The sequence below is a fragment of the Sparus aurata genome, chromosome 17 (assembly GCF_900880675.1).
Source record: "Sparus aurata chromosome 17, fSpaAur1.1, whole genome shotgun sequence".
Lineage (NCBI taxonomy): Eukaryota > Metazoa > Chordata > Actinopteri > Spariformes > Sparidae > Sparus > Sparus aurata.
The window spans coordinates 23,871,428-23,898,763 of NC_044203.1; the positions used below are offsets into that span (position 1 = coordinate 23,871,428).

Consider the following 27,336-nt stretch of genomic DNA (forward strand, 5'->3'; position numbering starts at 1 on the left):
GCAGTCCACTGTTGCCTCACTGTTGTTGTCACTTAAATTCTCCACCCAGCTTGACCTGATCTTCCTTGACTAAAATATCAGCGAGTCTGGTGCTGGACAGGAAGAAGCAGGTGAAATTCATATCTCTTAAAACTGAAGAAAATCTTCATCAAATCAATTACCTCAAAATAAATGTAATAATGAACGTAATAAGGTTACGATGAACTTCAGATAGATATAGACATACTGTACACCACTAATAGCCTTTATTAGTGGTGTACAGTATGTCCTTCTCCGACACTACCTGCTTTGTTTTATTTTGTCCAATACTCAATTAATAAGGGAGAAGAAGGTTGCAGGATGTAGCCCATAAACGTTTATTACTGTTAAGAACTGTTATGTGAAAGTGACCTCCTACCGATAATGTATCAACAAGCATACCTTCATGCGCAGCCATTTAATAAAAAAAAAACATGATTACTTTTGTTTATTTTTTATTCATAAATAATCATTGGCAACTTATGCAACCTTAAAAGAGGTGCCATCTTTAGCATGGTGAAGCGACAGGTGCTGCCGAGCACAAGAAGCACATCTAAAATTGGACTGAACAATACAACCTGATAGTGACACGAGCGTGATCTTCTTCCAAGTGTGCATGATGCAGACCCCGGTCATACGACCTGCAGCAGGAGAGACGTTTATTCACACTGGCATCAATCATTTAATCATTTCAATCATTTTGCAACTAAAAAGACCTTTTTCACGGCATTATACTAAATTTGGATGCATGATTGATTGGCGTGTTGACAGTTAAAGAAACCTCACGTGAAATCTGCACGCAAGTTGACCTCTATATTGTTCAGTTGTCCTACATCTGTCACAGAGTACACTGACTGGTTGAAGAATCACCTGCATTCCTTTTGCAGTGCCCACAAAAGAATGCTTTGGTATTGCTTATAGCCACTTTGCACGTTTGCCACTACCTCATCATTCTCTGATGGACACAACTGACACAACTTTGGGTTTTTTCCGTGGAGGTAAAAACTTAATTTAATAATACAATAATAAAAATGCCCCAATAAAATGAACTGTGAGTCACAGTAGAGGGTGTTGGTTTTTTACCTCTGCAATAAGTAAGTGTAAAAGTGCAACGCATCAAATTAAATCCTCAGTTTTACTTTTCACATTGCAACATGCATAATGTCTCAGTTTCGATTTGGAGTGGGTCCCTGTTGGTAGCCAACTGCTAATGTGCAGTGTGGGTGTGTGTGTGTGTCACCCGGGCCTGTGCTAACCCCTTGCTAAAGGGCCACTCCAGATGGATTTATAAATAGACCCCCAACCCATCTATTTACACACCGTGGACATCATCACCTCACTCTGACTATCTGCACTCCACAGCCCTCCAAATGCAAAAGTCAGGCTGTCTTGGCGCCTGCAGGCCTGTAACAGCACAATCTGATGGAACACTGTGACCCATCTTCACCTGTTAACTACTTCGTCTCTGCCCTCGTTTTATCTTTCACTCATTACTTTTTCCTTGTTTTGTTCCTTGTCTTTCCCTTTCATCTTCTCCTGCTCCTGTGGTCACATCTACTTTATGCAACTTTGGCGCCGGTCTCCGTTTCAATAACTCCCTCCCCTGAAACCCTTCTCTTCTCAGGTCACCAATAACATGAACCAAGAACTACGTCTACATCCACGTCCTATAATAAAGTATGTTTACATTTAAACACTTGACAGCTCCTTTTGTAACAGCTGTTTGGGTTGTACTGTTTTCTGGGAAACATAGGAACAAAGCTCATGTGACACTTGGGTGTGGAGTTAATGGAGGCCCAAAGCTTGACAAATGGAAACACATGGTACGGACCACAGAGACAATAGAGTGCCAACACAAAGATGCTAATCGAGGTGCAAATCTGTCCGAGGACCATGAGGACAGAATGCATGGCTGATGAAAACGAGAGAAACAGGGACAGCAAAACCTTAGAGCTGTTGATCCGGCCCAGTGATGGAAAGTAATTAAGTACATTTGCCACCACTTTATGCTTCCACTCCAGAACATTTTGGAGGCAAACATTGTAACTTTTACTACACTGTCTTTATTTGATAATTTTAGTTAAACATTTATAATTGATTTATTATTTATGTATTTTAAAAAAACACCCATAAGCTAAATAATGCTGAATATCAGATCCAATAATCATTCAATCCAAAGAAAATGGTATATAATTTACTCTCACTTATACTGTTAATACTTAACTACATTTAATATCAGATACTGCAAGACTACCTTTATGGATTACTGTCACTTTTACCAAATTAATATTTTATTGCAACACTGATTATACGACCGCTTCAGGTAGCCACATTTCTCAAAAAAAAACAAACATAAATCTTATAAACTGGTTGCTTTGTTCTAAAATACTCTACCCAACAAATTATACAAGTACAACTGACACAAGTTGATTGACAGAGAATTGATTGGCAACTACTATAAAAATAATTTTCTTGCAAAATATTTCAAGATTCCAGCTTTTCAAATATGAGGACTGGCTGCTGCTCCTTTTAAAAGATATTTAATGATCGAGATTTATTTTCAACTGTTAGGAGGTCTGGACTGCTGGGTTGAACAAAACAAGCACTACAAAGGTGTTCAATTTTTAGGGCATTCCTCACTATTCTAGGATATTTTAAAAACCAACCAAAAAAAATCAGTCACTTAAGGGATATAATAATCAGTACTAATCTAAAATGAACACATTACAAAATAGTTCAAAATGAGCTCCACCTCAACGACTAACACAGTGAAATCCGACTCTTGCATTACAATCTAATGACATAAGATAATTAACAATCAGAGGGTATATTTCTGCCTTGGCAATTCAAGTGCATTTTCCTAATTATACTTACATAATAATACTTAAAGGTGTTATTGTTAACATTCAGCCACTAAATGTGGCATTTCAGCCTCCTCCTTCCTTTGCATTCACTTTCCAACACTGCTGTTTTTCAAATGATCTGCACCCTCAAATGATTGCCAGTTTGTGCACTAGCTAACGTTACTAATGCTGGCAAACATTAGCCATCATTGCCAACACTACCCAGGAAGCAAGATTCTGACTTTACGCCACCAGTATTGGATAAAGCTCACTTTGGCAAAAAAGTTTAAAAATTGGGAAGATCTGCATGCTGTCATATTCACGGTATCTTTAAAATGTACATTTCATATCCAGCATAAATTACCCTGTCCTCTGGAATAAGTTCCCCCAAACACGATTCGACAAAGGCAGTTTCTTAGAAGTATCACAGTATAAAGCTGTGTTGTCCTTTGAGGACAGTTTGTTCATTCAGTTTATACAGTCATCAGAAGGGAGATTCATGGTTTTTAATACAAATATTTATAGGTTGCATGGATGACTGATACAGAGACAGCCAGCTGGAAAATGATATTATTTGTAACAGATATTTATATATCTGATAAAAAAAAGTCACATGTCAAGATGATGATAGCTGCAAAATAGACACCGATATAAAAGCCAGATTGATAGGCAGAGTGGAGCAAATAAAGAGTTCATAGGGTCAAATGTCTGAAATGTATCCCCCACAGTGAAGTCCAACACTTGATGATGTGCAATATTGCTAAATATCACACAATTATAATGGAGTCTTTAGAGGCAGTAAAACATGGTCAGCTCAAATATGGTTCAATTTACATATAAACAAGCCATCTTTAAGGGGAATAAGGTCCCCCAAACACGATTCGACAAAGGCAGTTTCTTAGAAGTATCAGTATAAATCTGTGTTGTCCTTTGAGGACAGTTTGTTCATTCAGTTTATACAGTCATCAGAAGGGAGATTCATGGATTTTAATACAAATATTTATAGGTCGTATGGATGAATGATACAGAGACAGCCAGCTGGAAAATGATATTATTTGTAACAGATATTTATATATCTGATACACATGTCAAGATGATGATAGCTGCAAAATAGACACCGATATAAAAGCCAGATTGATAGGCAGAGAGGAGCAAATAAAGAGTTCATAGGGTCAAACGTCTGAAATGTATCCCCACAGTGAAGTCCAACACTTGGGTCTTCATGGCCTAATCCACCCCCTCCCCCCTCACCTGGCTGCTTGTTTAGGTTCAGTAACTCTAATTGCTTAACCAGGACTGAGAGCGGTGACACTGGTCTATAAGAAGACCCACCAGTTATCACTTTTGCAAGATGCAAGAAGATCTGAAGATCTAGTTTGAGCGTTGCGATGTTCAAAATGGAGAGTTAATTTGCTGTGTGTTTGTATTCCTATCTTTGTGGGGACTACGTATAGTTACCTTCTTAGTGAGGACACTTGTGCATTGTTGGGACATTTTGATCCTCACTACTTCACAGTAGCCTACTATTTGGACATTAAGACTTGGTTTTAAGGTTCAGGTTGAGTTTAAGCTTTCAGTAAAAATTGGGGTTGAAATTTAGTTTGGATGTTAAAGTAAGCGGTTTGGCCCAGCGTACGCACTGCACTTAATGTGTGTGTGTGTGTGTTTTTCTTGCATGAGAAACAGCCATACATGAAAAATGCATCAGCTGGTTGAAATTCAAGGGCAGAAATAGAGAATCAGAGTGAGGGAGGAGTGTTGGGGTGAAAAGGAGGTCGGTGCGAGAGTATGAATTGCAGAATTGGCATGCCTCATGCATTGCCATCCAACTAATAAACAAGTCGCGAGATTATCATGTGTTTACTATCGGGCATGTTTGCCTTAACTATTCTGCGTTGCTTTCTCACTCCCCCAGCAGCTGGCTCCTTTACTCAACTCTTCTTCCTTCCTTCGTTTTCCTCATCTCTGCCCCTCTCAGCATTACTTTCCCCTCATGGTGGAGCAGCGTGAGCAGAATAGCAGGTTGATGTGTTCAAAGGATTGATAGTCCCTCTTGGCTCCTCTCCTCTCTCTTTTGCGTACACTGTCCCCCATCTGTCAAGCTGTCATCAGGCTCGCCCAGTCGACCTTGTTAGGGCCACCCCACAGACGCTCACCATGGAGTCCCTGTAGCCCCAATATGTCAAGGGGATGATAAGTGTCTCCCTTTTGAACTGACTAGGCCCAACCATGGGGTGAGAGCCAGTGAGAGTTTTGTCGTGTGTGACTTCAGAGGTATGTGTAGCAATATTTATATTAGTCAAGTACATGGGAGCCAATGTAGAGTCAAATTTCCCTCCCAATGCAGCTGTAATGGCCCCAATGAAAAGCATCTTTTCAACACAAAGAGCCTCTGAGACAAAGGGTCCGTAGCTATGGCCTTGACAGACACTTTCATCTTTGCACAGATGACCTCTTGGGTTATTTCAAGGTTACCTTATCTAAACTGACAACTAAGAAATTGTGGGTTATAGATAACATATATCTGACTATGACATCTGTCTACAAAATGTATTAAATTATCTTATATTTCAATGGTTGAAGTTCATCAAGATATTAAATTGTGCAAGAATTAATATTGTCCTTAAAATAATTGTGTTACATCTATTTGTAGTCCTTTGAGACTAGAAATAGTCTCAAGTGTCATCAAAGGAGAGCAGATTAAGCTGCTGACAGAGTATAAGTACCTGAGGCTTATCATGGATCACAAACTTTCTTAGGATCCACATGGTGATGCTTTTCTACGCGGTGATGTTTTCAAATTAGGTCAGCTGAGCTAATATGTTCTTAGGAGATGTAAAGTTATATCTTCATTTTGTGCTTATTTTACAAACGTGATATTGAAGGTGTCGCCTGATGATGTGCAATATTGCTAAATATCACACAATTATAATGGAGTCTTTAGAGGCAGTAAAACAAATATGGTTCAATTTACATATAAACAAGCCATCTTTAAGGGGAATAAGGTCCCCCAAACACGATTCGACAAAGGAAGTTTGACAGCTGACAGCTTTAGCAGCTAGTTACTTTGCAGATGCCATGCTGCATCATAGCTAATCTTTTGAATTAATTTACTTTATTCACAGTTAAATTAAAATAATAATAATAATAATGATAATAATGATAATAAAAACACGTACACAACACGTATACATGCGTGTAAATATGTGCAGAATTAATTTAATTTGTACTTTTGACACTTGAGTACATTTAATACATTTAATAAAAGACACTTTATGACGTTTACTAAACTACTATTTGTATTTTGTATTTTTACCTATACCAAAATATTATTTTAACACAATATCTTTTGCTTTTTACAACACTATTTAACACTTAATCAATCATCAACATTTTACATGTTCTCATTTTACTCATTTTCTTACTTCAGCAATAAATCAAACAAATAAACAATGATTGCCATGGAGAATTCAAATTTCACAATGAGCAACAGATGAACATTAATATGAAATACAGAACTGAGGAGATTACCTGGGTCGGATTGGCGGTCATCTTCTGTTTAATTTCTGTTACATTATAGAGAAATCAAAGACAGGTCATAACTTTTTTACTGACTCCTGCATTACACAGTATGTAGAAGAGGCCAAAGACGATATTCTGTGTGCACAGCGCCTCCTGCTGATTAAATTAAGTAGAGCAAAAGTCCAAATTGAGGCCGACTGAGGTCAGATAATTCTGTTTGTGTGTCTTTCATTTGCTCCATGAGTTAATTTTCTCCATTAAGACAACAAATCCAAACAGAATCCAGAACAAACTTTACTTGAGGCTCAGAAAAATCTGGATGCTCTTACATAAAGTATACTCAGACAAGCCTGCATCCCTGATCTTGTTGTCATAAATAAATATGTCAGTGTTATCATGACGTGTGTTTGAATGTGAAGAAAAGTACCATAACAAATTTAATGAAGCCTTTTTGATTAATAAGAGCAACAGTCCTACTTTTCGTGAATGATGACAGTCTGAATATTTGGCTTTGCGTGGTGATGATCCGCTGAGGCACTAAGATACTGGCCTGTAAACCTGTGTACAATGTCTGCCATTTAGAACCAACAAAAAGAACTAGATCAGGTTTTAACTGGATGCTAATTGTTTTTTTCCAGATTGGGCCAGGAAAAAAAAGTGAAAAGCGAGAAATCTATGATGGTTAGGAGGATAGGGGCAGGAGGAGGAGGAGGAGGAGGAAGAGGAGGGAAGAGAGGAAAGGAGGGGAAAGGGAGAAGACAAAAGATTCATAAAACTAAAGCAGTGGTGGACGACAGCAAAAGTTGTAAGTACAAGTTAATTATGCTTCTTTTTTCGCCTGATTTTAAGACAAACTGCAGGAAATACACAGAGGAGCGCTGTACATGCACGATATCTCACATCCAAAGATATTAATGAAAGGATAATTCTGTTGATTAGATGTAGACATGAAACATGAAGATTGAATGTTTGGCTGATTGACTGATTCACTTCAGATTTTATATTTTATCGCTGAAAGTCATGCATGGCTGCACAGAGTTCAGGAAGTGAAGCAGGGAAAAACAGATCAGCAGAGGCATGCAGCGAGTTAAACCAGGACAATCCACAGTTTTCAGTTCAGTAATTGAGAATGTATGACTCTGAGATTATCGGAGCAGAAAATACACAAAACTGCGATGGTCGTAAGAGGCTGGTGATGACCGTACAGTTGGAAAGCAGCGATATGTTCTATGAAAAGAAAGCTGTAAAAGAATGTGCGACTGTAACAGAGGAGGGGTGGAGGGGTGCTCAAATAGGGCACAGAAAAAACACATTCTTTTGAGAGAACTCACATCTTGGACTCCAAAGTTACACTGACACATCACGAGAGGAATGATGCAGGGCGGGAGAGGAGAGAGGGAAGGAGAAAAAAAGCAAGAGAAGGAGTGAGAGAAAGGAGAAAAACACATTTTGACAGGTAGAAAGTGTCATTTTTTAACATTTTTTTTAATAGTTCCTCCACTGCTACTTTATGTAGTTGTTTACAAGCAGAGAATTTACTGCAGAACAGATTATTCCACTGCAAAATGACATCAGGCGTTCTTCAAGAAACATATCCAAAACACTCTCTGTGGAGCAAAACTTTGGGGAAAACATTACAGTGACCTGGAACTTTGGGATCATTTATATGCAATGAGATTAAAGGAAACATAAACAGCACGAAAATCTTGAGCGAGGATATTGAACAGTTCCACTCTGTGAAATCACCCTGACTCTTTTCCTCTTCGGCTTCCTCCAGCTCGTAAAGCCTTTACCTCTTACAAGTTGAAGGAATGGGCGGCCTTCCAGTGGTCCTGCTCCTCTGCAGTTTCCACGGTACTGCTGCCAAACAGCACACACAAATCATCCTGTTTAATTATGCTTGAGTCGCTGTGTGTTTGTTTTTATGCTGCGAAACACTCCCCTCATGTGGTTTCTGTTCCACAGCACTCACAGCTGTAGCCCAAGCCCAGCAGACTGGTAATGCTCTTCTCCTCATAAGTCACACTTGAGATCAGGACGAGACATCTGTCCGTCTGTGAGTCATTGCTCTGGTTGAGATGTGTTCCCAGTCTGATCCTGTTTTCTTTCCTTGTTTCTAGAGGAAACCGAGGCACCTGGAGGAACCTTGCCAGCCAGTGAGTGACAGCAGATTGGAGATGACCTTTGAGCTGCCTCTCAGGAGGCCTCGTGAACTGCTGGCTCATCCTGTCATTGTGACTGATGCTATTTCAATATGACCTGTATCTTCTGTCTCTGCAGACTGTAGGGAGGAGATGTATCCTTGCACCAGGATGTACTCGGTTCACAGGCCCATCAAGAAATGTATTGGTGCTCTTTGCCTCTACAGGTGATCTGCAATTTACCTGCAGAATAACATATATGATATGGCAGTATAGCATCAACTGTGACTGTTTAATAAGCATCCCTTTAGTAATGCAGAGATTTGAGGTGAAAGAGGAGGTCAGACCCAAGACCCAAGAAAAAGTCACCATTCAAAATACTTCCTGACAAGTAAAAGTCCAGTCTGTGAAGCACCTGAAAACATTTCTCCATGATATCAAATATTCATAAACACATCCATAGTTTTTATTATTAAGAGAGTAACCCTTGTCTGCTACATCAGGACTGTGCAGATGTGGTTTGACCAAATGGTTCCCAGAAACTTAGGCATGCAAATCTCAACATATGCCAGATTTTCGTGCAAATGTTTCTGAACCCAGATCGGTGCAAAGAAGTATGTGACTTGCAGAAATCTGCCATGTGAAACAACCGAAACTGTTCGAACTTCAGCACAAAATAAGGGAGGATAGTGTGTTCATATAAGACTCAGTGGCTCATAATAAGAAACCTATTTGGGGCATTTAGGTCAAAGCTTATTAGCATCATAGTCTAAATGTCTAACATGTAAAAGTTTTCATTAGGGAGCAGGATAGCCCCATTAAAATAATAATTATGCCTAAAACAGTGTGTGGAAAGGGGCCCTATTTAGTTTTGAATAAATTCGACCTGAGATTTTTAATATTCACAATATGAATGAGGTAATAAATATTTTTTTTATTTTTTCAATAACTGCATAAACAAGCTGTTTGTTGGAAGACAATAAGGTCCCCAGAACACTGTTTGAAACTACAGGGGTGGCAGGGTCCGCCACACATAAACAAAGTAATAGAGTATGAAGTTGTGTTCAAATTATTCAGTCATGAAAACTAAGAGAGTTTGTTATTTACTTTGTTTAAACATTAAAAAACAATCAGTCAATGAGGATCTTTCTCTTCTGTATACAATTTCCTCCCCAAAACTACATGGTGCTCCTTTAAGTATTTCAATGACATGTACATGTTCCTTCTAACTTTATATTATTGACGTAAACAATCTCATTTAAAGCAACGCCATGAAACGTTTAATGTTATTTTGAAAAATAGAGGTTGTTGAGTATCAATCCAAGATTGTCTAATACCAACACTTACGGTTAACGGTTCGGGTCTGATGCAAAATAGCTGATTAGGTATTTGGTTTTGATTGGTATTTTACAATCTGGGCATGAGACTGATGTACGCCACCACTCGCCCAATGTTATCTTGGGTCGACTAGTAGTAGTGGTTACTGATGATGGATAGATGGACTGATGGACGGACAGACGATGGAAAGGCAGAAGGACGGAATGAGAGTCATCAATCAACTATCTTTCTGGAGAAAGTTACATAGTGTTGCTTCGATACAAGGCTTTTCTGTCATGTTGATTTAAGTTGTATAAATTGTTTTTTACTACAGGAGACAAAATAACCCCAATAAAATGCATTACTTTAATGTATGATAGTTTATTAATAGTAATAATAAACACAAAAATATATTTCTGTAGGAGGCAAGTTTGCATCAATTTGATTAAATCAGACTAGAGTATTTCATTAATATATACAGACTCAACATGCCAGCATTAAACTTAAATTGATGTAACAAAATTAGATTAGATAGAAAATGTACATGTAATTAAAATACTTAAAGTCTCTGTTATAGGTATACTTATTTGCTTGTGTGTGTTCGTGTTTTAATATTACAAATCTATACATTACAGTCATTAATGGATTATTACTGATACAGAAATTTGTAAGCAAAGTTTTCATTTTGTAGTCGTTCCAGGTGAAGCTAATTTCGCTACTTTATTTACTGTTTTTATCCTGTTTTAACCCAAGGAATTCATAATAAACTGATGATATTTTTATATCAACATAGAAGAGTAAAGACATTTGCAGAAGAATAGAAATACTTTGAGTACAAGGACTTCATTGAGACGTTTCACTGATAGTAAGATCAGTGTTTTCATGTTTTTGTTACTCTAGTTGCATCCTGTCACATCAGTTAAAATTGTTTCCCGACAGCTCTTCTACAGTACTCATCATGCTATGTTGTATTTCAGCCTTCCTCGTGTCTATGTGATCAACAATGAGATCTGTATGAGGACAGTCTGCCAGCAGGATGAGTATCTGAAAGGTGACACACTCTAAAACTCTACAACAAACATGATGTTGCCGCTATGTGATCCTGCATTAAGAGATATCCTTGTCTTTCGCACATAACAGCTGAACTGTGCAGAGAGCTGTCCGGGTGGCCCAGACGTGTTAAGAGGACATCTGATAGGAAACGCTGTCGCAATCGCCGTAGCAACCCCAAAACCTGGGCAAACAAAGCCTGATGGGGGCCCCAGGATGGCGATGTGACCACCGGTGGGGATGGAGCCCCTTAGCGTCGCCACAAAAACAGCCCATAACACCATAAATCCACCAGTCAACACCTGGGGGTCTCTTTGTTTCTCTTTAACACATGCGCACAAGTGTGCTGACTCATATCTATGTTCATGTATTCGTCTTTTGTGTGTGTATTTTGAAGGTGTGCTCATTTCATCTGTGTATTGTTGGACACAGATCATGTCTTTCATGGTTTACGACCCATTTAAGGTACTGTAGTAATGGGCCTATAGCAGCACTGAGTCATTTCATTGTACAAAGAAAGACCCACTTTGTTGTGGATTGTAAGGTACTCATTGACAATCCAGTATTATGTGCACTATTGTATCCAACTCAATAAAGCTACGTGTTCATGTGGTACTTGTTCTTTCTTAGCGATGCACCGATTACAATTTTGACAGCAGACAGCAGACGCACACATTGGTTGGCACATAATAAAACATTTACTATTGAGGAGGCCTAACTCTCCTCTCCCTCACACAAGTTTCAAATCAACTGCTGTTACTCTGCAGGCCATTAAAAAAATATATAAACTATAAATATAAAAAATAACATTCAACTGAAAATGAATTGCTGTATGTGCCCCTTTATCTAACTAGCAATTTTTTCAGTGGTCTGTTAGTGAAAAGTCTAATTGAATTGAAGTGAAAGTAAAGGTTGAAAAAGATAAAAAAAAGAAAGGAAGGATACCATCTCTAATGCACTGCAGTTTAAAAATTGGAAAATTCAGCATTTATAACGCTAGACTACTATGTTTTACTTTCCCAAAACAAAGTGTGACTGTAAATGACTCCAAAACGCAGGACAGACTCTAACACTGAGCTGAAATGAAAGGAGTGGAAATAAATCAGGTAAAGGCGGAGGAGGTGGGCGGCATGTGTGTAAACTGTCCGACACAGATTCAGACATATCTCACACATAGCTGGTCATGCCAAAATACATAATAATAATATTACAACGAATGAATGTTACGGTCATTGAGTGATATCTTTATGTGTTTCTTTGCATATTCACTTCCATATACATTTCCATACACATATACAGTTTGAATAACAAGTAACATTTGGGAGAGATGCATATAATTGAAACAAACACAGACAAACATTGGTAGGGCTTTACACTCACACAACCTCTGTGTGCTCCAATCAACATCCACCTTGTGACGGTCATCTGTCACCACGCACGTGCATCAGATATCAGTGCAACATAATCCATCTCTCGGCACGTAACAATATCATAACAAAAAAAACAGACTAGCTTGGTCCCACACTGCATTCGTCTGCATCAGAATACCGTTTATAACATCACATCTTAACATGGAATTGAAGTTCACAGTTAAAACTAATTTGTACAAGTACGACATGCTGCGGTTGAGGTCACCTTCTCATAAAGAATTAAGGAGATGAAGCTCTCCACAGAAACACAGACCTATTCATTGAGCAGCAGAGAGGTCACGACCTAAATGAGTCACCAGTCACAGCTTTAACAGCTGTGCTGAGTAGAGATGACATAACATGGACTAAATCATCTCTGTTTCCCTTTGAGGCAAAGATAAAAGCACTTGATGCCTCCCTTTCTTTTAGTAACACCCAAACGCATCCAACATTCCTACTTCCCTGTCTCTTAGTACTGATCTACAGTTAAAACAGTGCTAGCAGTGCCCAGGACCCATTCCCAGTGAAATATGCGTTCAACAGCTGCAGCTCAATTTGACATCTCTCTTAAAATGGTGCTGTAAAGCCTCAAGAGCCCACTAGAGAGTGCTAGAGAGCAGAACTAGCCTGCAAATCAGCTACAGCTTAACACGCCTTTTTCAAGTAAAATCATTTTGTGGTAAACTTCTCTAAAACCTAAGTCTAAAATTTGAACAATCCCTGCGTTAAATGCAGACTTTATGCATTACTAACTCTATAGACAGACCAGACTGCCAGTCAGTGCATATAGTCAGTCCCACTGCGGGGGACTTGGAGGAATTTAAGCTACAGTACATACAGGTGACAACACCAATGACAATAATTACAAACTACAGACAATATATACATTTAAAATAAATATTCTCTGTACATAAAATTCATTAATTCATTATATCTTACTAGATTTCATCCTCAGAAGTTTCTGATTATGTCTCCCTCGATCATAATTATGTAGACTCTACGATAGAAATAAGCAAATAAAACACTGAGAGGAGGAGAAAAGGGGCAAAGGCAAAGGCAGAATTTTAGTAAACTAGAGAGAGTGGATACACATAAAGACAGAAGGAAGAAGACCCCCAAGAAGGATAGGGAGATAGAGTTGTTGGCGTATAGTTCTAAATCTCTCTAATTAAGACTGGACTTTGAGGTCTGGATGTATCTCTGGCTTAATACAAAAAGCAATGAGGAACGGAACTAAAGTAAAACAAACTGGTACAGAGGGTTATCCTGCTTGGCAGGGAGACATACGGGACCCCATAATGGGGAAAACAATGTTGCAAAAGTGCTGCATAAATTTACAGAGAGACAGGAGGGAGAAAAACAAACCGAATCTCTCCTCACTTCGATACAGAGTCGAAGTCTCCCCACAGGTCAGAGCCGGCTGTGGTGGTGGGGTTGGACGGAGCTGCTGAGTTGAAGTTACTGGAGTCAAAGTCTAGCAAAACACCTGGGGGTTAAAAGAATGAAACAGAAATATAATGCACCACTGAATAAGGAACAAAACATAGATTTCTGATTTGATTGTTATAAATCAAAATCAATCTATGGTAAATTCTTCTCATATATAGTAAGAAAATCTCCATCTTAAAACTCATTTCACTTGTTATGAAGTGTAAAGATGCATATATTTTGCTAGAGTGTCGTTCCACTCAAATTAACTTTACCTCCACTTACACTGGTGGCATCAATGGAGGCCGTGCACTTTCTTTCAGTATTACAGTCTATACTCAGGTTTTGAGACAGCAACCTCTGAAACTTCAGCGACCACACAAGACAATGGAGGTGAAAGGATGTGTGCTGCTTAAAGTGCTGAACACATTATATCTGAAACTCAGAATCACTCAAACAGTCTCCGGTTTACTCAGGATTATCCACACATCTCCATTATTTCTTGGGCACTATTTCTTTGGTGGAGAGAATTTTCAGTGGAAACTTTTGATAATGGTAATGATGTTTTGAACACCACACAAAACTACATTGTATTCAAATGGTTGCTGACATCTCAAGAGACGAACCTCAGCGCATGAAACCGAAACCATGTGCACTTCTTAGTTTTGTGATATATATTGATCTTCAGTGGGCTAGAGAAAAGTGGGACCATGATAATCTTTAAAGGCAAATTCTTGTTTTTTACAACTGTCTACCTCATAGTTCTGGCTTGTATTCCTATAGGTCAGCATGACATTGCACTCACCACTATGATTGTAAAGACTGTGGATACAAGTGCTCCACTGGAAACACCTTTACAACAGACCCCAATGGGGCCAAAGAAATACAAGCTTTCAACAATGAAATTACTTTCCTCTGCTTTATATTGACCATTTAATGAACTATATATTGTATGAAGGTCACACTCCACGTCCCACTATAAATGAAACTGCAGCACCGATGTAGAAGGACCTGCAGCTTGAGCATGGAAGTAAAGATGCAATACAGTGGATTATTGAGGTAATAACCTGGATTTGACAGTTGAGCAAAACTGGGCTACGCTGTTTCCAGCAGAGCGCTCTGGTGAACCAACTTAACTACAGCTGCAACAATCAGCTGATTAACTGATCAGTTGACTAAAAGAAATAGTTTCAGTCATTTTTGAAGAGAAATCTCAAACATTTGGGGTTCCAGCTTCTTAAATGCGAGGCTTCGCTGCTTTTTTTTGGTCATTTACGATGGTAAATGAAAAGTCTCTGGGTTTTGGACTGTGGATTGGATATAGAAGCAATCTGAAGATGCCACGCTGGGCTCTGGGACATGAAAATTATCGGCAGAGCAATCGATAATGAAATAACCGTTGGTGACGGCCCTTTTACTTATCTTTACAGTACCAGTGGTGTGTACAGTGCGGTGCTAACTAATATCTACGCTGGATAACAGAGCTAACACTTGTCTTCAGACTTTGTTTTCTCCTGATCATGAAGAATACATCTTGTGTAATGTCATCATGACACAACTGCTTTTTAAGATAGAGTATTTACAAAACAATATTTTCGTTATTGTTATCAACGTTATGTAACACTGACATACATATAACTTGATCATGATATAGCAAGTTATATAATTGCTTTTTCGTTTTCACTGATTATTTATTTTGTTTTATGATAAAACAAGACATGAGACAAACTTTAATACAATAGGTTCATGTCTGCTCCACATTGCTGTACTTGAGTGTTACAATCATAGACATAATATACGTAAGACGCCTCATGACGTGCTGGAACGTAATCCAGCGTCGCCGCCATATTGGTTGGGTCTCATTCTAGGCTAGCACCAGAGTCAATCGGAATCAACGGAGAGAGAGCAACTATGCCCATATTTTGTGCAGTTTACGGTTGCAATAACCGGCGAAGTATTGTTAACAGATCACGTCAGCTCCAATAGGCAGCTTCAGTCTATGAGGCGTCTAAGTATATTATGTCTATGGTTACAATTACCTACCAGTGTCACTTCCTCCTGCAGGCGGCTGTGTGTTATGATTGGTAGATCTGGCTGGAGGAGGTGGGGCTAACTTGCCCCCAGGAGGAGGTGGAAGAAGACCAAAGCCTCCTGAACTTTGAGGACGGGACCTGTCCTTCTTTTTTGATTGCTGGAAAAGGTACAATAAGGGAAAAAGGGTAAGTGTGTGCGTGCATGTGTGTTGTTGCTTGTCAATAATGGGTTTCAGGCTTTAAGAAGTTTTAAACCCTCATCATGAATTAATCTCAAATGTCGCTTAGTATGGTTTCGTTTTTTTAGATACTGGTATATATTTCATGGTTCGATCATTAAAACAGCTTTCAAATCTACAAAAACATTAGATTTGATGAAAATAAAGTTACCCCAATATTTAGAGTAATGGTCTGTCCTTCTTTGAAGCCCAGGTCCAATTTAGGAGTAAGGTCTGGAGCCTGTGCCTGCTTCTTAAGTTCATCTTCCTGTTTCACCCACCTGGGTGAGATGCAAAAGGATTATTAAACTCGTATAAATAAATTCACTCCTAAATTAGTTATGATTCATGACACACTATGAAGCAGCTGCATACTTGAAGTGATCCTGGAGTGAAACATTGAAGTCAAAGGCGTCGCCTCGGTCTCCAAAGCCAATGCCTATGAACGCACTGCGGCCTGTGAGAGAAATTAACACAACAAGCAAGGGATAGAGTTCAGTACACACAAAAACATACTAAATCGTCTAGCACAACAATCGATAACAGTTTTGCAAGATTTAGCCTTAAAAAATAGTGGTGTATCTCTGCCCTGTTGTGAAAACATATTGATGGCTTAGCAACAGTTTGCGCACCGTTGTCATCCTGGATACGGAGCACAAAGTAACGGCTTGAGTCACTAACAGTTTCCACTGCAATGCCAGGGAACTCATCAACTGGTGCTTGGGCGAACAGCTCCCCTGTAGGTTAGAACAAAAGATGGATGTTAGGTGAATTCTAGTATTTATTTAAGATCAAAAACAGGCCAGAATACAACAAGAAGACCAAGATATGAACAGATATAAACAGATATGATCAGATATGAATGGCCTGCTTGAAAGGGCACCTTGGAATAAATTAGTCCCAGATAGGGGGGTCGGCGAAACAGGAGACTACGCAGTGAAATGATTTACAACAGCGGCACTAAACAACAGCACTGTCCCGTCTGCTCATCTCTCACCAGAGGCTTTGTCTTCCAATTTCACGTAGGCCACTTTGCCGCGGGCCGTCAGGCGCATGCGTCCCGTCCAGTCAGGAGCATCCAGCTTCCAGTCGGCGGCCCTGGGACACAAACACACAGACGGGCCAGTCAGGGAGACACGGTGTGATGTAGGTGAAGCGAGAAGGGAAAGGAGACAGGAAAGGAGATTTGTGTGTGTGTGTTATTGTTATGATTCGTCACACACTCCAGCTTGGCTTTTTTTCTCTCTGTGAGCCGAACGTGACTAAGACATCAGACGGGCGCTTTGACCGAGACCTAAGGCTGAACTATTACATCATCACCCTTACTCACTGTACATATGGTCACTGGTTAACCAATCATGTGTCTCATGGGACTCGGGCCTGTGCTACTGTTTGGTTGGTGTGATGTCCACTCAGATGCAGCTGAAGCAGGTCAGGCTGGAGCAGCAGCCAATGAAAGATGGGGTAAACAATTCAATGTCAACCTTCTTGGCAGCACAACAGCTCTTTAAAGCATATACAGAGAGGGACACTGTATTTCATGTTGTCAGCAAAGAGTGCCAATCTCACTGAAGTGTCCTTGAGCAACACATCTTTACAACTCCAGTGATGATGTTCTGATATACTTAAAAAAAAGGTCAGACAAGTAAAATGAGCATCTCTGGTGCAAAATCGTGTTATTACGGAGCTAGCTTCCCTAAAACTACAACCACATGCGACGTTAGCATTATTGATCGCCTGTCGTGCCACTGAATGATGGCATACGTAGCGTTACAAACACAGGAGCGACAAAAATATGATCGAACCCTGTCACCGCAGGTACAATGCTAAATATTAGTTACGTATATTCCTTCATGACCTTGTAAATACACAGCAGAGACGACAAGCACACACATTACGGCCGTCGTTACTTGAAGCTGCGTGATTAACGGATGAGCTCGGTAGGTAGGTCGCCGAGGCAACGCGGCTCCTAACGGCTGCAGCTCGCGGATGCTGGGACAGAAAGCTCGCCGCGAGGCCGCCGCCGCCGCCCCCCCTTACCTGATAGCCCGGTTGGATGCCCTCGGTGGGATTCGGTAGACGTTGACTTCAGGTTTGACACAGAGTATCGACTCGTACTCGGACTGACCCTCGGTCGCCATCTTGACTTGTACTCAGTCGGTGCACGCCGGTGGTGACGGTGAGTGTTGTGTCCGCGCGGCGTTAACGGCGACGTGACCGTAATAGACGGTGTATGTGCGCACACACTGGCGACCCCGTTCCGCTGGCACGGTGTCGGCAATGCCGTTAAAGGGACGTGCTGCCACCGATTTTTAGACGTAAATGTCAGTTTACTTATCATGGAGAGTATTTATGAGCCTGAAAATTACATTAAATGGCACTCAATTGACACCTATTGCACTTATGGAAACAGTAATGTATCACTGGAGTAGAGCAGTGGCATGATTTAAATGTCACCACCACCAAGCATCTTACACAATTACTAGAGCTACACGTTTTCTGTAAACCTTGTGAAGTTAGAGTTAGAATAGTTTGTAACTAAAATCCAGTGGTAGCTTAGGCTAGTCAGTAGATGAGTCTCCGTGTTCAGTGTTATTTAGCCATTTGTAGCCATTTATCATTAATTTGTGGGTGATTTAATGATGTATTTTATTTCATAAAACAAAACATGTAAATGCGTTAAGCCTTATTTCAGGCATCTAACTGAAAACCAATTTAAAAAACCTCAGACTTTGAGACTAGGGAAGCAGATTTCTGGGTATTAGGACTACAAACTACACCACTTTATGCCCCTTTAATTTGCAGTCCTTAACAATGCCCTACAATCATAACTAGCCCTACCAGCAGTTACGCTAGCTGAATATACCTCCAATTATCTGAATAGTTCAACAATCATTTTTGAAATGGATGAAAGGTGCAATATATAATTGAAAAGAATTTGCGTTTAAAACATTTTAAAAATTCACTAAAATCACCAACAGCATGTGATTAGATAACAAAAAATCTATGTATTGGGTTGCAGAAATATCTACTGAAGGTAGCATGCTATCCTGCTAGCCTCCAGCCACTTTGTACCTCAAGCACACCGACAGTCCCCTGATCCTCCGAGCTCCCAGTCAGGGCAGAGTCAGCTAATGAAACTACTCGCTAGCTAACTAAGCTTACTAGCTAACAGCAGTGACTTTCAGCGGCTATGTTTTGAGTATGAATTTAGCAAATGGTTCATTCTTACATATGTCACGTTAACATCAATGACACAAGACAATATTATTGTTTATTATTTTACTTCACACCACCATATTGCTACAGTACCAGCAAGTAGCAGCTATCTAACCTTTCAAGCCTTGCTGCAAAGCTATTTTTTCTCAGTTTTTCATATTCTCAGTTTAGCAGTTGTAGTGATAGACAACACCAAAATGTATTTATATCTTTAGATGTAATGGTAACACCAGAGGAGGTCACAGGTATGTTTCACAGTCCAAGAAGCTTGAAGGCATCTCTTAAATCTTCTGTTTCACAGGGCTGAGAGAGAAAGTAAGAAAGAAAGAAAGAAAGAAAGAAAGAAAACAAAACTATTAGTATGTTCAAACAGAGCATCATGCTTTGACTTAATCTCTTTAGTTGAAAAACATTTAATATTTTAAAACATCTACCTGGAGGATGCGGTTCAGTTTTCTGGTAAGGCGTACCGAGTTACGTTGCAGCTCTTCCCAGGCTTTGAATTGGCTCGCCCTACGAGCCACAAAGGTCTGCCAGCAATAGAAGAAGTCTGAAAAGAGAGGGAAAAATAATCATAGTTTTTAACATCCAGAAAACGATCATGATGAGAAAAACAATGGAATTGTTGGGTGGAATGTGGCCAACTTCCATACATTTACGGCTCAAGATATACGTGCCTGTTCTACCACCTACACAGTTTTCTTTGTCTACCTTTGTAACTCATGACTGTGATCTGCACGCCAGCTTTTTTCAGCATTCTTAGGCCTTCTCTTTCACGGCTATCCTCCATGTCACAGAAGTAGAGGCGAGAGACGAAGATCCTAAGGCGAAGGTTGGGAGTCTGGCTGAGGAACTGGCACAGTCTGAGGGAGCAGTTGGCACAGGGAGACCAGGAGCAGAACCAGGTGATAGAGTAACTAAGCCTCTTCTCTCCAGTGCCTCCATACCCCCACAATCCAGGGCACAAGGCTCCCAGGTAGCGCAGGAACAGCAACTATGGAAAAATGGGAGAACAGACAAAGAAGGGATACAATCATCCAGTAAATTAAGATGGGTTTTTTTGCCTTTTGTCTAAACAGGCCCCTCTCACATGCTCCCCCGTTTTCACCCACATTACTCACCTCGACATGGATGCCATTGCGATTGCGGAGGTGTCCGAAGTCAAAGGTTAAGGTGTCTGGCCCCACTCGCCTCTTCACTACAAAGCACAGGTAAGTCTCATGTCGGCCCCTTGCCCAGCGCACATTCTTGTAGTGGTAGATGAACTTTTTTCGAGGCAAAAGCACACTAAGACAAAGACAAAGAGAAAACGTGCCATTTTCAATAGCTAATGAAATGTGGTGCACAACACAACTTACCTACAAGCTATTTAAAATGTCCTAGATCCACCTACATGACTTTTTTCAGTCATCATGTCATCAGTAATAAGGCCACCCGTCAAAAGTATTGCTGCTTTGTAAACCGACATCTTCGGTGACATATAATCTCAGGGGTATTCAGTGAAGACAGTCGTTTTGTGCCGGGAAAGTCTGAGACAAATTCAATGCAGTAAATTTCCATTTTAACGTATTATTAATCAGATGACTCACACATGAATTCTAATCCAATAAATTGGCACAGTAAACTCATGTAAAACCTGTGGTTAACCAAATGTGAGCGCTGGACAGTCAGAAGACAACTAACATTCACTACTTTCTTCTCACTCTCAGTTTCACAACTTTTAGTGAAACTCATTGATTATGAAACCTCAATTTGTAGCGCTGAATGATGGTACAGTCCCATGGTTAATTAAACTAACGAACATCTTATTAAAATAATATCATTAATAAAAAGTTATGAAAAACGTTTTTTTCCATTTACTTTTATGCATGTTTAATCCATAGTATATATAAATAAAAAAAACAAATACATATAGAACATATGAATAGAATGTATCCATTTTGCTCACCTGTCTAGCTTTGTAATCATTTTGAAAGACGCGCTTTGCTTTGTCACTCGGCGGGTGTGGGCAATAAATGAAGGTAAATGAGAAAGAGCGAAAGTGTGTGTGTGTGTGTGTGTGTGTGTGTGTGTGTGTGTGTGTGTGTGTGTTTGTGTGTGTGTGTGTGTCTGTGTGTGTGTGTGTGTGTGTGTGTGTTTGTGTGTGTGTGTGTGTGTGTGTCTGTGTGTGTGTGTGTGTGTGTGTTGGGGGGGTTAAAGGGAAGGAACTGAGAGTATATACCTCTAAACATAAACATCCTGCACACAACAGAGACAGCTTCTGGTTGGACAGAGATTTTTCAAAGTAAGTTTAGGGGGCGTGATACAAAGACGATGGATGGATTGCATTGTCTCGTGGCAAAACAGTTAAAGCCATAAATGAATCACTCAGTTTGTCTTCTAAGGGCATCATGGTTTTTATGCGTTACGAAAAATTTTTGAATTAGCTCACATAATGATTCAAGTGAAACCAGTGATGTGGCACAAGGCAATAAAGGAATCTTACTGGGAAGGCAGATTACACAACATAGACTTTACAAACTAATCTTAAGTGACCACACATGAGAAGGAGGAGGGTTTGACGTGATTTGTAACCTTTGGAGTTTTTCACAGACGTCAGTAAACTGAGCCAACTGGCTGGAACTTTCCAAACACTGGAGACGTATCCAGCCACCGGCCCATCCGCTTTGGTTTTCCCAGATCGTTAACTAAAAACCTCCAGATACCTTCTCACCTTGATCTACTGTGGGATCGCCACCCAACTGCTCCTGCTATTCAGCCTTTCCACCTAGCCTGCCCCCTACCTCTTCGGGGCCCCAAGATTTGGTGGAGCCCTAGGCGTTCCCAGACCCGGAGGCCCTGACACCTACTTTGTCCTCTGATCTGGGTTTTCCCAAACTGTGTCAGTCTGGGAGCAGAACTGTAATCGACCTCCCTCACCCTACGTGTCTGCTAGAACGGCCGTCCAGCTGACTGACCACAGTGTGTGGATAAATCTCACTCATAAGCCTTTGAACCATCAGATGCTGTCATCCGTCCTTGCCAAATCGGGATGTGTATTATTTTGCTCTTGCCTTTCTTTGCTCTGTCTGTTTTAGCTCTGGCCCAGTCTGCTCTCTCTGTGGCACTGTATGCAGGCATCCTGCTTTCCCATGACTCCCCTCACCCTCTCATGCACTCTGTGGTTTGGGGAATTCACCGTTTCCCAGGGTGGCTGTTTTTGGAGCTCATCTGTGTGCGTATTTGCGCATGTGTGTGTGTGTTAGCCCTCCGTATGAGCATGTCATTAACACAGTCTATATGTTCTACATCATCTGGAACAAATTTATCTAATATATCCTATGATTGTGTGGTGCCCCCAAATTTAGAGTGATTCATGTGTAAGTGTGTCTGCATGCTCTGAGCGACCTCACTTCATATTACATTACTCTGACGGTGCAATAAGGCTAATGTCTCTGCACATTTGATCTCGTGGGCATGTGTCTTTTCCTGACTTCAAGAGGCTGATCGAATGCCAAACTATATGTAACCACTTCCCACCCAGCTCTCTGGGTTTGACCACAGTTGACCAAGGTCATCTCACAGTCACACATGAACGCTCACGTGCACTACCACCCCTCTTGTGCTGTGTGTGTGTGTGTGTGTGTGTGTGTGTGTGGTGGAGTAGTACAGTATGGCCAGACGTGGCTGTGCATTTAACCCGTCGTCAGGGGCAGAAACCGGGTGTAGGAAATGCCAAGTCATACTTTCCGAAACCCACCCGCCCACACCCTGCACACGCGCACACAAACACTCACACACAGCCATACCGTGCAGACGCACATGACCACAGTCACAAACAGACTTTCTTTCCAGTGTGTGAACTCACATCTGTTTCCTGACAACAATAATAGCTACAGATCGGGCGGGTAGAGGCCCAGCTAACAGGTGTCTGCTCTTTGACAGTCATGAAGAAACGACCCTGATGATGACCAAGAAGTGTCACCAGTAAAAATACTGTTTTCAAACAGCCTGACCACACACTTACTCAAGCAAGTAACAACACTGTTATGTTACTGGGTGTCTCAGCTTTCTCATCAAACTTAATTAAAGGACTGTGATTTTCCACTACAGCTCCCATGATTTAGAGCTGGTGGTAAAGTACAGGCCTTTGCTGTATGTGTCCTCACATCAGGTGAGATATGCCGCTTTCTCACACACATCACCATTGTACAAACATCCTGTAGTGTTTGTCTGTGGCACACTGATGCTGCACTGTCACCGCCTGTGGTTAGCAGTGTAGGTAGCTGTGCAATGTGAGCGTGAGGGCTGCTAACCATATTAAGGTTAGCCTCAGACTGGGGCTGTGTGCATCAACCCACTTAGTCACATAAACTGTCACTCACCTGCAAACCACACACATTCTTGAGTCAAAATGCCAGACGCATATATTTAATGTGCCGTCTCTGCCATGCAAATTGGTTTTGAAACACTAATTATCAAGTTGATTTATTTGTGTGGTTTCAATGAACTCTCTGCAATCAATTCCATTTTAGGGCAGTGACTTACAGTGACTTTCATCAATAATAAATCTATTTTAGTAATGAATCAATTAATTTAAAATGTGAGGTACTACAGTTGAAAACTCAAAAGATGTTAAGTTTAACCATGCATACAAATCCTTACATTTCAGAGGGTTGTGTAACTGTTGTCAAATTTCGGCTCGCTTGACCTTGTTCTGGGAGAATATTTTTCCTCAACAGTAACCAGAAAATATTACCAGCGTTAAAGGTGGAATGTGTGAGAACTGACCACCTGTCGAATTAAGTCAAAAAGGTGGCAGCATATTGCCAGAGTAACCGCTAACTGCTGCTAACTGTAGCTGCCATTGGCTAGTTAGCTCAGTTGGCTGTGTTGCTAGCAGTCTGGATTGGGATATTTGCAACACGACACATAAAGGCCATGATGGCAGAAGTGTTATTTCTTCATATTTTGTTGGTAATTTACATTTTTGAATGTTTTCAGAAAAAGTTAAAAAGAAAAAATGCACCTTCAAAAAAATGCAAAATTCTGTCTCCTCATCATAGGATAATAACAAAAAGGAAAAGAAAGAACAAGAAAACTGAAGCGAATGGAGGGAGCACTGTTTTTGCAGAGTCATAGACCTACATGCTGTACATGAAGTTGAGCAATGGCAGCCAGGGCGCACAAAAAGATAAAAGGTGATTAATTCTGCACATTCACCCAAACCACACAGGCTTCCTATACAGTAACTGTACATCCTCCTACACACATCTTTACGGTTTCACAATCAAACACGTGCAGTCACACACACCATTTTAACTGTGTTGAATTGCTCGGAGAAAAGAACCACACAGACACATATTTTGGAAACACATATAAATATTTCATTTGTAACAAATGATGAGAGAAGAGCACATCTAAAGCTTCATGTCATTGTTGAGTTATTCAATAATGAAGTATTTTCCTTATGAAAATGGGCAGATGGTACTTTAAATAATGAGAAAAGGCAAATATATACTTAAACAAACAGAAACACATGGCGTAAATAAATACTGGTATAAATTAAACAAATATTCAATAAATTATTAACCGAAACAATTCGTCAAACATTTGCTGCAATGACATAATCACCTTCAGCAGAGATCCACAGTCGTCTTTGCCTTCAGACAGGCTGGGACACTTTTTTCTTAAAAAAAAAAAAGAGTCCATCATCCCTCCATCACAGGTCTTTGTAAAACACCTTAGTGAGGGGGTATCCCAGAAATCCTCTCTCTGGAGCCTCCAGGTTCCTCTCCTCATCGTCTTCATTATTAGTCCCTTCCCCAAGTAGCTGATAGCCCAGCTTCCTGAAGAAGACCTCCCCCACTTTGGAGGGGAAGGGGACGTGTGCGTACACCCTGTGGGCGCCAGTCTCCCTCTCTCTCTGCTCCAGACTCTGGACCAGCAGCCGGCCCAAGCCCTCCCTGCGGTACCAGCAGCCCGTCACCACCCTGCAGATCCTCCTGATGCCTGCTCGACTCTCGTTTTCCCGGAAGATGCAGCCGATGATGTCAAAATCGCATTCTGCCAGCCAGACCTGCCCCGCTGTCTGCTCCCTCTCTGGTGTGATCTTCTCTGTTGTCACTTCTTTGTCCTTTTCTTTGGGGCTGATTCTGCGCCTTGGCTGAGTTCAAGAAAAAAGGATTATGTGGCTGCAACATTTGGTCACAAGAATGAAGCAACAACTACCCAAAAAGCACTGTAGACTAACCCTTTTCATCACCGGCGTCTTGCCACTGATCCTACAGTAGGGATTCTGCAGCGTCTCGTCCTGTGTCCCCCTGTAGCTGCTTCCCACGTAGTCCCAGTAGGGGCGGCTGCTGCCCAGAACCCCAGTGGACCGAGGCATGGTGATCTTGAGAAAGACAATTAGCAGGAAGACAGGAATAGCAAGTGCCAGGATGAAGGAATGGACGAGGCAGCGCAGGATCGAGGACAAGACAGCCAGGATGAAGAGGCAGAGCGGACGAGTGAGGATGTGGAGGATGAGACGGTTCTCTGTGCCCTCACTGCCTTCCTGGAGAAACATTGAGAAACAAATCAGCGAAGGCAAAAAACAAACAAACAAAACAAATCCCTTTATGATGATTTGTACAAACCTTGATGAGGGCTTTGACCACCTCTATGTCGTCCTCCTTCATCCTCCTCATCACCACCTGATCCAGCTCCAGCTTCACCATGTTCAGGCTTTTTTATGCTCCAACAGCGTGACAGTTGGCTCTGGTGCGAGCTCCACCATCCACTCAGTGTGCACAGGGACCCTACAAGAACACATTTTTAAGGAGGGGTACATGGAAAGAAGGGTTGATGCTTGAAAGTGGGACGTTTGGCACTGAATCATGCAGATAACTGACACTGTTGTAGACTGACAGACAGGTTAACTGCTACAGACATGATGCAGTAATAATGGGTCAGTGTATTTTTCCAGCACTCACATTATGCAATACAGTAGGTTTCGCCAACAGTGAGCCAGTAGTTGCAAGCTAACGTCGCAACAACAAAGACAGATGGGGATTACACAGGATTTTGTCATGTGTCAACATCACTCTGTGCTCGTGTCGTGCACGCCATTCTCGCATTTTTCATCCGCACGTTCAACCCTGATCATCCTCATCACCATCATCATCATCATCATCAAAGGGACAGTTGGAAGCGAAAAGACCCTGTTCAGATCCTTATATGGTTATTACAGAGTGCTGTGGTCTGCCTGCCCCTCACACGTAGACCCCCCACCCCAGCTCTTGCTCGCGCCCCACGTTTTCCGCTTACCTCGTGCACCACGCAGCTTAGATCACACAGAAACCGGGAGACACGCACTGTGTTTATCTCTCGGGTTTGTTGTCCGGTCCACGCAGGCTCGGGACGTTTGATTGAATGGTCACAGAGCACAGAGCGGCTTCTTGCGGAAAGGAGCGATTCCGAAAGCAGACGTACTCCGTTTTACGTCCGTCAAACGTTCTCTCTGCTGCGATTTACGTCGTTTGCGTTTGTACGAGCCGCACTCCGCAAAGGCTGCGTGAATGACTAACGTCACGGCGTAAACGCCGCTGGAAATGCAACGTTTGTATTTTTAGCTCCCTGCAGTACCACAAAAAAAAGAAAATATACATGTTATATACTACAAGTTTAAAGTGAAAGTCACCAGTCAAAGCATTTTCCTTACTTTTTCTTATCTGTTCGCTGATAAACTGCATTTATTTTAAACTGTTCTACTTTGGCTCTAACCAATAACCTGCCCACTCCGCTGCTGAGGAGGTCATGTATTCACCCATGTCCATTTGTTAGTCTGTTGGTTTTCTGTCGTTAGGACGACATAAAAACTACAGAACAGATTTCCACAAAAATTGGAATATTAATGGGTCTTGGCTCAGAACAGACCCCCTCTAACCAGGGCAGCCCAAAGTGGCGCCCACCATAGTTAGTCAGTTTGTCCACCATAAGGTTCAAATTGACCCCCCAGACCTAGATAAATATATTTATGCAACATATAATAATTTAGTTGGAAACACTGAAAAATGTAATTATCCACAGAATGTGAAGTATCATGTTGAAGAGATATTTTCTGAAGTGAGTATGCTAACCAGCTAGCGCTGGTAGTAGTGGTGCAAACATCTACA

At 41.0% G+C, this 27,336-nt stretch overlaps 4 protein-coding genes and 1 long non-coding RNA gene across 8 annotated transcripts in view; 2 read left to right on the plus strand and 3 right to left on the minus strand.

Moving 5' to 3' along the window:
• Positions 1-7,083: 7,083 nt before the first annotated feature.
• mfap5 (microfibril associated protein 5) lies at positions 7,084-11,504 on the plus strand. Its single transcript, XM_030393664.1, has 7 exons — positions 7,084-7,188; positions 8,161-8,237; positions 8,349-8,381; positions 8,504-8,539; positions 8,664-8,751; positions 10,819-10,892; positions 10,982-11,504. Exons 2-7 carry the CDS (start codon positions 8,195-8,197, stop codon positions 11,092-11,094), a joined length of 387 nt encoding a protein of 128 aa, XP_030249524.1. The 5' UTR covers positions 7,084-7,188; positions 8,161-8,194; the 3' UTR covers positions 11,095-11,504.
• A 604-nt stretch (positions 11,505-12,108) lies between these two features.
• LOC115567261 (adaptin ear-binding coat-associated protein 1-like) lies at positions 12,109-18,215 on the minus strand. 2 transcript variants are annotated; one of them, XM_030393654.1, is made up of 7 exons: positions 18,020-18,215; positions 16,977-17,077; positions 16,612-16,716; positions 16,355-16,436; positions 16,152-16,260; positions 15,772-15,919; positions 12,109-13,786 (listed from the first exon to the last, which is right to left on the minus strand). In XM_030393654.1, the coding sequence occupies exons 1-7, from the start codon at positions 18,118-18,120 to the stop codon at positions 13,677-13,679; spliced, it is 756 nt and encodes a 251-aa protein (XP_030249514.1). In that variant the 5' UTR covers positions 18,121-18,215; the 3' UTR covers positions 12,109-13,676. The 2 variants fall into 2 exon arrangements, with proteins under 2 accessions (XP_030249514.1, XP_030249515.1); XM_030393655.1 differs by lacking the exon at positions 18,020-18,215 and adding an exon at positions 17,873-18,009.
• LOC115567270 (uncharacterized) overlaps positions 18,020-27,336 on the plus strand; it is a 50,066-nt gene continuing 40,749 nt past the window's right edge. The window contains exons 1-4 of one of the 2 annotated variants that reach the window (XR_003981157.1): positions 18,020-18,158; positions 19,996-20,174; positions 20,278-20,409; positions 24,244-24,378. This is a non-coding gene — a long non-coding RNA (uncharacterized LOC115567270). The remainder of the gene's footprint in view (positions 18,159-19,995; positions 20,175-20,277; positions 20,410-24,243; positions 24,379-27,336) is intronic. The other variant, XR_003981156.1, reaches the window with a different exon arrangement.
• Positions 19,247-21,182, minus strand: aicda (activation-induced cytidine deaminase). Its single transcript, XM_030393660.1, has 5 exons — positions 21,147-21,182; positions 20,320-20,485; positions 19,910-20,192; positions 19,633-19,748; positions 19,247-19,501 (listed from the first exon to the last, which is right to left on the minus strand). The coding sequence occupies exons 1-5, from the start codon at positions 21,164-21,166 to the stop codon at positions 19,451-19,453; spliced, it is 636 nt and encodes a 211-aa protein (XP_030249520.1). The 5' UTR covers positions 21,167-21,182; the 3' UTR covers positions 19,247-19,450.
• On the minus strand, positions 24,542-26,692 carry nat14 (N-acetyltransferase 14 (GCN5-related, putative)). 2 transcript variants are annotated; one of them, XM_030393650.1, is made up of 5 exons: positions 26,489-26,692; positions 26,155-26,202; positions 25,819-25,980; positions 25,431-25,736; positions 24,542-25,343 (listed from the first exon to the last, which is right to left on the minus strand). In XM_030393650.1, exons 3-5 carry the CDS (start codon positions 25,897-25,899, stop codon positions 24,900-24,902), a joined length of 831 nt encoding a protein of 276 aa, XP_030249510.1. In that variant the 5' UTR covers positions 25,900-25,980; positions 26,155-26,202; positions 26,489-26,692; the 3' UTR covers positions 24,542-24,899. The 2 variants fall into 2 exon arrangements, with proteins under 2 accessions (XP_030249510.1, XP_030249509.1); XM_030393649.1 differs by lacking the exon at positions 26,155-26,202 and having other exon boundaries at positions 26,489-26,691.

Coding starts and splice junctions, on each gene's coding strand:
- mfap5 (XM_030393664.1), top strand. CDS start 8,195: ATGGGCGGCCTTCCAGTGGTCCTGCTCCTCTGCAGTTTCCACG. Junction 8,540..8,663: donor TGGAGGAACCTTGCCAGCCA/GTGAGTGACAGC, acceptor CTGTCTCTGCAG/ACTGTAGGGAGGAGATGTAT. Junction 8,752..10,818: donor GGTGCTCTTTGCCTCTACAG/GTGATCTGCAAT, acceptor GTTGTATTTCAG/CCTTCCTCGTGTCTATGTGA.
- LOC115567261 (XM_030393654.1), bottom strand. CDS start 18,120: ATGGCGACCGAGGGTCAGTCCGAGTACGAGTCGATACTCTGTGTCAAA. Junction 17,078..18,019: donor GCATCCAACCGGGCTATCAG/GTAAGGGGGGGC, acceptor TTTGTGTCCCAG/GGCCGCCGACTGGAAGCTGG. Junction 15,920..16,151: donor CCATTACTCTAAATATTGGG/GTAACTTTATTT, acceptor TACCTTTTCCAG/CAATCAAAAAAGAAGGACAG.
- aicda (XM_030393660.1), bottom strand. CDS start 21,166: ATGATTACAAAGCTAGACAG. Junction 20,193..20,319: donor GCAATGGCATCCATGTCGAG/GTGAGTAATGTG, acceptor ATTTTTCCATAG/TTGCTGTTCCTGCGCTACCT. Junction 19,749..19,909: donor CACAGTCATGAGTTACAAAG/GTAGACAAAGAA, acceptor CTCTCTTTTCAG/ACTTCTTCTATTGCTGGCAG.
- nat14 (XM_030393650.1), bottom strand. CDS start 25,899: ATGGTGAAGCTGGAGCTGGATCAGGTGGTGATGAGGAGGATGAAGGAG. Junction 25,737..25,818: donor TGGTCAAAGCCCTCATCAAG/GTTTGTACAAAT, acceptor ATGTTTCTCCAG/GAAGGCAGTGAGGGCACAGA. Junction 25,344..25,430: donor AGACGCCGGTGATGAAAAGG/GTTAGTCTACAG, acceptor TCTTGAACTCAG/CCAAGGCGCAGAATCAGCCC.